This window comes from Halyomorpha halys, unplaced genomic scaffold, assembly GCF_000696795.3.
Source record: "Halyomorpha halys isolate HHAL.00 unplaced genomic scaffold, Hhal_1.1 Scaffold4.1, whole genome shotgun sequence".
Taxonomy (NCBI): Eukaryota; Metazoa; Arthropoda; class Insecta; order Hemiptera; family Pentatomidae; genus Halyomorpha; species Halyomorpha halys.
This window is the reverse complement of record NW_027116287.1, coordinates 3,992,695-4,000,849: the sequence shown is the minus strand read 5'-3', so window position 1 is coordinate 4,000,849 and position 8,155 is coordinate 3,992,695. Positions and strand designations below refer to the sequence as shown.

Below are 8,155 nucleotides of genomic sequence, written 5' to 3'. Positions count from 1 at the left end.
TAATAAGTAAATAGAGGTAGTGTGACTATGAATTAATTTTATATTTATTAAAAATTTATAAAAGAATGTCCTGCAGCAGTCTGGGCTTCAGTCTTCGGGTTGAGGTTGGGTTTCCCAGGTTGTAGGTCACTGCTCCTTTAACTGTCGGTAACTGGGAGTGGAAATTCATGAATCGGACCTATTTTTTTCCCCTTGAATTATTTACAATCCCGCCAAAGGCTTACCTTATTCCCTTCTTTATTTTTTTCCTTTTTTTTTTAGTTTGTAACATATTCGTCCTTGCTTTTACTAGTATTTATTATATGTTCAGTATTACTTAACCAGTACATTTTATTTTTATCATTTAATACTGTATTTATCATTTATACTTTTCTCTTTTCATTTCATTTGTATTTTCTTTAAATTAATGCAATTCATTTTTATATAATTTTCACAATATTTTTTACATTATGTTAATATCCCTACCATAATTTACAATCAATTTTCTGTTAGCTTGAAGTTCTACCCTAGTTTACAATAATTTTTAGTTTTTTAATATCATGTTTATAGCCCTGATGAAACTCTGCAAAGTGTTGCGAACATTGGTGTTATTTATTATTTATTAATGTTTGTACTATTTTGAGCAATATTTTTTACCACCAGCCGGATCATCCAATTCCTTTATTGGTTATTTTTTACATTCAAACATGAGTTTGGTACCACTTCTTACATTAGGGTTCAAACTGTTGATTGTTCAAATATTTAATATTAAACATTCAATAAAATAGGGTCTGTCACAAGAATAGGGTTAATAATATATGAAACATGACATAATTCTGTTTAATGACACAGTACTAAAAATGTTTAGAACGAGAACACACAAACATACCTCTGTAAGAGCTTTGAGAGAATCCAATCTATGCTGTACTTTTGGATATAAAAGCATACGATGGTAAACTGATTCTAAAACAGGCCGCAGTGAACCAACGCACCCTACAACTCGTACCAGCTGCCCAGCAATGCTAGATACAATATAATAATATCAATGTCGGAACCATAAATGGTAAATATTATAATACAAATGATAAATATTAAGACAAATAACACCAATATTTGGCTCAAAATGGATATATAATATATACTTTGTTAATTAGTCATCAAGATAGTTTAGGTAGCTAAAATTTAATTAGAATGGAATTAGCCGTATTTTTATAAAACTGAAGATTAATAGGCAAGCTATTTTGCTGCTTATCCTCATTCGGTGTTTATAAATAATATAATGATTTTAGAAAGTTAGGCTCACCTATAAATAATTTTAAGATGCGGATGAGTTTCTACAGGTTGCAAACGAGAAAAAGTCAAGCTGCTCGTTCGTGGAGAGGACATTAGTCCAATAAGGACAGGACACAGTTTCTGCCATAGAAATTTAGTGAAATGAGAATTCGTATGAACTCTTTGTGGAAGGCTTAGGACAACGGTATGTAGTCCTTCGAGGAGTAGGAGTGTTGAGGATCCACTCTGTATGCTGAAAACGATACAAATTGCACATATATAATCATTTAATATTATTAAAGTTATAATGAAATGTACTATAAATAATCCTGATCAAAAGTAATGTACAACTTTATTATTCAGCACAAATTCCATTTTATTAATACAGAGAGCAATATGGGGGAGGAAGATATTTTCTTTTTAGGTATCTTGTGAAATTAATTAATAATCCAACATGCAGAAATTATACACTAGAACCAGTAAAATGATTAATTTTAAAAAAATATATAAAAAAAAGCAGAAAATTAAATTTAAAATGAAGTTTATGGCTTCATCAGTACATAGTGTTACATCCCCGGCCTCGAAATTGGGTAACTGATAATCAATCATAAAAAATCATAAGTATTTAACAAATTTTTAAATTGTTTGAATACTTCTAAATCATAAACAAATGAAGAAATACAAAGAGAATAAGTTAGTTATATAAAGTAGTTTTTATGCTTAAAAATTAAGGTGATGCGCTAATTTTGATAAGGAGGATAGTAATGTCCAAAAACCTTTGTGCTTCGTCTAGTCGACTACAAATATATTGAAGAATAGGAATAAGCTCGTTGAAACAGTCAATCCCTCCACTTCCCACTTCATGCATCTTATTATCTTTTGCTTCCTGCGATTCAACATCTGAAATGAAAAGAAAAATTTTCTTTCAGTTAGATTACAGATCAATTTCAAACAAAATAAGAGAAGATATGTAATAATTTTGTTTTCTGTGTATAAGATGTCTACCAAAACCTATCTTTATGGAATTGTCTGATTTTTCTAGTTTTCCCAGATCATAGAAATAGTTATAATAGTGCATGACCATTTGTATAAAATATAATTAATCCTCTTCAAGAAATATTATGAAGCAATAAAAGATGAAGTTAATCATTTTATATGTTAGTTAGGATGGATAAGAACCAAATTCTATGAGCTCTTAAAACAATATCAGTAAGTAATCATCACTAAGAATCAATGAAAACACCATAAAGTTTGATGTGTCAATCATTTGTATACTTATGTATATATCACTATAATGTAAACTTATTCGCTCACTTTTGGTGTTTTTTCATAAAATTATCTGAATAACTATCATATTATCTTTTTTTTTAATTATTGCTATATAATTTTTGTTTCATATCTAAGATTTAACCCAGCAAAAAGTGCCAAAAGGTTTGGCCATAACATTGCCTGTTATTTACAAGAAATAGAAAGTTGTTATTTACATTTTATTTTCATTTGACAGATCTCTCAGAAATAATTACATGGAATCATTCATAAGAAAAAACATGGCTGGTCCTTATAAATTAAGAACAAAAACATTAAAATTGTCATCATCCTTTTACGCAGAGCAAGGATATTATATAGACTTGATGTTTCACGGAGGGTGAGATTCAAGAAAATTTGTTGATTAAAAATATTCATTGCCATATGGAGTCTGACATATTGAATTTGCAATATCTGAATTTAAAAAACTCATTATTATAAAGGATATAACAAAAACTAAAACATGTAAGTAAAATACTAGAATAAAGAAACAAAATATAAAGTTAAGTAAGACAAAAGAGGTAATTGGTAGACAATATGACATTGTCATATATTCATTGATTGCTATCCATAATTCATTAATTACTTTTCTTTCCCTTAGTTTTTTCCCATACTTTTATTATTCAATTTTATTATTATTAAATTAATATATTAATATTTCTTTGATTCTTAGCATTATATAACTTTGTATTTTTATTTCCTTAATTCTGTTATTTTACTTAGTATTTAATTACCTATATATACATTTTATCAAAATTCTTTCATTATTTTATTTTTATTAATTTTCATTTTGTACATATATTTACTTTAATCATTCCATATACCCTTTTATTCATTGGCTATTATCATGCTTTCTGTTCTTAGCCCTGATGAAGGCTAGAAATTCTGGTCGAAACATTCGCACTAATAAATAAGTATTTTAATTTATTCGCTTTATTCTCTGACCACACCCCCAACCATCTTCCCTTCATATAATTTTTTTCCCGTTTTTTAAAAGTTCAAGATCTCTTTCTGGTTCCCATTTGACCAGATGTCAATATTTCTTTAATTTATGGACCATCTGAAGAGTATATTGTAACAATAATATTGACATATGTGATAAATGAATATTGACTGTGTAAGTAAGAAGCGACTTTAGATATGCTTTGGAAACTGTATCAACTTGTATGTAAAAAGATATATTTAATTTGGTGAATTTGTAAGGGACTAACATTTGATTTGTAAATCATTTAACTCAATTTATAAAAAGTCAGATAGAAATGTAAATGTCATACTTTAAAAAGTGAATATCTTAATTTATAATTTAAGATTAAACAGAAATATACAATTCAACAATTCCTAAAAATAATTAATTGATTTTAAAGTAAACAGGTGGAATGTATATGCATTATTTAACCAACCAGGTGATAGATTTTGACTTTGATTATTAAGCAAATAGTTATTTTAACAACCAAATCGTTCTAGATCTGGTTTGTGTTCTCATATTGTTCAAGAAATTTGCACACTTGAAGTAACAATATGTTCGATCCTAAGATACTCACACCTGTAGAGAAAAGAGAGGCTAAGAGGATCGAAAGAATAAAAAGATATGATGAAGAAAGAAAGGCAAGAATTTTTAATGCTAGGCAACGGTTAATTGGAGTAGATGTCGAAGCTCTGGAAAGCCAGATTCAAGAAAAGAAAGCTCTAGAAGAAGCTGAATTAGCTGAACAAAAAGCTCTATATATGAAAGAAATCAATGATAATCATATTGTAGATAATATTCAAAGACAAGTTGAACAAAATAAAAAAATTGTTCTGAGTGAGATAAACCGTTTCCGAATGGAACATCAAAGAAAGGAAGACAGAAGAGAATTTGACCTAAATGATCCTGATGCTTTAAAAAAAAGTTTGCCTTGCAGGATAGGAGATAACGATCCAAGATTGACAATATCATCAGTTCAGAAGTTTGAAGGTGAAGACAGTGCCGCAAATGAAAGGGACAAAATTAAGAAAGAACAACAAAGAAATTGGCTAGTCCAACAAATTGTCGAAAAAAGAAACTTAGAAAACCAGAGAAAACAATCAGATAAACTTTTGTTAGAAACAATAAAAACTCGTGATTCTAGAGCCCAACTTATGGATCAGCTGAACAGAGATTGTAGGAGGCAGATTGAACTGGCTACAGTAGCCTACAATCAAGCTCTTTCGTACGAGCAAGCGATGGAGAGGAAGTTGAAAGAGCAAATGGAAAAAGAAAATAATAAAGCAGAAATCAACAACGCTCTAACGAGTGATCTCCTTTGTGAAAATACGGACGTAGCACAAAGCAACCTAGGCCTAGGGAAGCAAGTTGGTGCCCTTTACAAAGGAATGTCAGAACGAGAAAAGAATGAAATTTTAAAAATACAAGAAAAACAAAGGGAAGAATTAAGGGCCAAGAAGGAGGAAGAAGTGGCTCATGAAAAATACTGGCTTGACTTTACAAACAGGTTGAATAAAAATATACATTTCATGGATTTAGAAAAAGAAGTGATGAAGAGAGAAGAACTGAAAATGATGTATAAACAAAATGAAGCTCTGAGCAGAGAACAAAAACTAAGGCGTGAGTACTTGAACAAAGTTGTTTACACTAACACACCAACTGCAGCATTCTATAACCAGTTCAATAAAACTACAAGATAAATAAATAGAAAGGCACAACCATATCATAAAGTGATTATGAATCAGTGGCACAATTTTTATTATATCTAATACATTATCTTTCAAAATCAACAATGCTACATCTCGGTGGAACCTTTACACAACTAAACTTGATGAACTAAAATTGAGTGGATTTTTAGGTATTTAAACACTAAACCAGTTTTAAAATAAAAATTAAATCCAATTAAAGAACTGAAGAATACAAAACTTATTTATAATACAACTTGGGCGCTAAGGCAACAATGGTCTTCTTAATAAACCTTCTTCTGATACCCATATCCCCAGCTCCTAGTTCTCAGTACTCTTGAGGCAAACTTTTAAGAGGCAATTATACACCATGCTTACTTCTTATTCACAACACACAATAATACTTGGTTAGATTTAATAGATTATTTTTATTTTTATCCAGTTTAAGATTATGTTTGATACACCCAATTTGCCTTGTTCTAAATATTTATCAAAAAATTACATTGAATATTGCTGATATTCACCATTTATTATATTTTTTAAATAGTTCAAGTTTAGGTACTGAATTTTTACCAACCATATGGAAAGCGGTAGGTTTTGACAGGTCTAATTTGAAACTCACACTAGAGAGATTATATACTTCATTGTACATCTTTTGACTCTAATTATCTATGAAAAAAAATAGATGCAAATATTTATGGTAACTTTTCCTAACAAAGAATACCCCTTTCATTTAATTTTATTTCATATTTACTTTTTAAAAGTAATTTTATCATTACAATTATAAATCTAGGTGAAACAGAAGAGGCTAATCTTTTTTTTAACTGGATATCATTCTTTGGTACTTCAGTAGTCCCACAAAAATGAGGCAACCTTCTTAATTTAAAAAAATTAACAAGGCAAACGGCCAATACCTATTGAGATGGAAAGTTTTTCGATGACTAAGTAGTGACTTGAAAAATCATAGATATCTATGGTTTACATTTTCAAAACAATAATGGATTAATTACACTTAAAGAGGATAATACATGATTGGGAAGATTTGCTGGAGTTATAATTTATAAAAAGTATTAAACAAGTCATTCTCAATTAGAGAATTAATATACAGTGTCTTCAGAGTAAATAGTGATCATTTATGAGTAAATAATTTTTATACCTGAAAAAGTAATAATTTTTTTTTTAAATTGATGTTCCTTAAGCACTAAGTTCAAATACAATATACACATTTATGTCTTATATGTATGTCTTATACTCACAATAACAATAAAGGTTCACTTTGGAACAAATGGTGATAAAATGATGATGTAAATTGTCATGAAAATAAACTAAAATTACCTAAAACATGGCAAAAAGCACGCAAGGTTTGATTAGCAGCAGCTTGCGATGCTGTTTTTACTGCTTCGGTTCCACATTCGTAAACTTCACAACATAAAGCTAACATCTGTATGATAATTCTACCATTTATTGTCCAATAGGTGGAACACGCTACATTTAATAAGACCTGAAATAAATGTTTGATTCATTTTTAGAATTAAGAAAATATTCATTATTAAACCAAACTTGCAATAAGATAAGAGATTAGACCTAAGTATGCAACTCACTTTCAGAATATCAACTTGTGTATCATCAGACTGAGATAATATGGAAGACACTGCATGAAGGAATTGGGAAGGCAACCACAAAGAATCATCTTCGGGTTCAAAATTGGACTGAAATCTATCATCTCGCAGGATTTTCTAAACAAAACATAATTACACATAGAAAAAATAAAATTAAACTGATAAAAATAAGATGTCATTAAATGAACTTACATGGAATCCTGAAAGAGCCAGTGCCACAAACTTGCTCTTTTTGGTCTCCAGTGCTATTTGAAATACATTAAAGCATTTCGCTCTCAGCTCATGAGCCGGTTCGCGTAAAAGACTATTTTGATTTTGAAGCAAATCTAGAATGAACAATTTTTTTGTAATATAAACACTTATAAGAATTGAATCCTCATGATTAATGGGGATTTCCTTACCATATGCTGTTTGGGATGCAGTTTTAAGCTGAGATAACTTATTATTGGAGCATTCATTAGAGATTTGCAAAAGTAAATCCTCCATTGCACTGTTTTATATAGTTATTGTCATTTAGGTGTATTTACATAACTTGTATCTATAGAAATCTAATCCAAACAAACTTGATTACGCTTACGTTATCAGGGGCCTTATCAACTGGTGTAACCTAACCCCGGTGACTACAAGAAACGCGGGAGTACATTTGGCCCGCCTACAACTTTAGATAATATTTATTTAAAAAAAGAAAAGATATTAATTATTAATATGAACCATACATGTCAACTATTTGAACTTGATCATTTCAAAGCGCAAAATTAATATCAGAAAACTAATTCAATTGAAAGTCTAGAATATAGTTAATATACTTCTTATTAACGGACACCTCAGGGAAGATAATTTCGTTCCTTACACAAAGGTGTCTGTTAAGAATAGGTGACCTCGTAAGTTCGAAAAAATCAAAAAAATTATATTCATAGAATTTAAAAAAATCAAAGCATCATTCTAGCCCCTAGTGTCATCTAATGCCCATACATAAAAGTTTAAACATTATTCTAAGAATTTTCCTACGTAGCTTAGGAATATTAGCTACGTAAAAAACAAACCTTTTTACCATTAAACAAGAAATTAATGCGTCGTTTCAGAGATGGAATATGATCCGAGTGCGGTCAAAAAAACTCAAATAGTGATAACTTTTAATGAGCCAACGTTTCACCCCAAGTTGCAGGGCTTCGTCAGGGCTAGAAAAGATACAAACACTTAACATAAGTAATGAGAAACTGATAATTGAGCGGGCTGGGGTAAAGGTCCCAGAGTGCTTGGTTGAGAAGGTTTGTGAGTTCGATTCCCACCTGGGCTAGTCAATATTTATTTCTCGACGGACTCGAGAAATG

General features: G+C 29.9%; 2 protein-coding genes across 3 annotated transcripts in view; one reads left to right on the top strand and one right to left on the bottom strand.

The window, feature by feature from the left end:
• Positions 1-7,558, bottom strand: part of LOC106689499 (brefeldin A-inhibited guanine nucleotide-exchange protein 3) — a 35,729-nt gene extending 28,171 nt beyond the window's left edge. The window contains exons 1-7 of one of the 2 annotated variants that reach the window (XR_001344461.3): positions 7,226-7,557; positions 7,017-7,150; positions 6,807-6,941; positions 6,541-6,706; positions 2,028-2,151; positions 1,283-1,504; positions 869-1,001 (exon numbers count right to left, since the gene is read on the bottom strand). Coding sequence is in view for 1 of the 2 variants with exons in the window: in XM_014434512.3 (XP_014289998.1) it covers positions 869-1,001; positions 1,283-1,504; positions 2,028-2,151; positions 6,541-6,706; positions 6,807-6,941; positions 7,017-7,150; positions 7,226-7,310 (999 nt within the window). In the remaining variant the exon portion in view is untranslated. Of the gene's footprint in view, positions 1-868; positions 1,002-1,282; positions 1,505-2,027; positions 2,152-6,540; positions 6,707-6,806; positions 6,942-7,016; positions 7,151-7,225 lie in introns of both variants that reach the window. The other variant, XM_014434512.3, reaches the window with a different exon arrangement.
• Positions 3,934-5,264, top strand: LOC106689577 (RIB43A-like with coiled-coils protein 2). The gene has a single exon (XM_014434662.3). The coding sequence runs from the start codon at positions 4,075-4,077 to the stop codon at positions 5,218-5,220; it is 1,146 nt and encodes a 381-aa protein (XP_014290148.1). The 5' UTR covers positions 3,934-4,074; the 3' UTR covers positions 5,221-5,264.
• Positions 7,559-8,155: the final 597 nt, after the last annotated feature.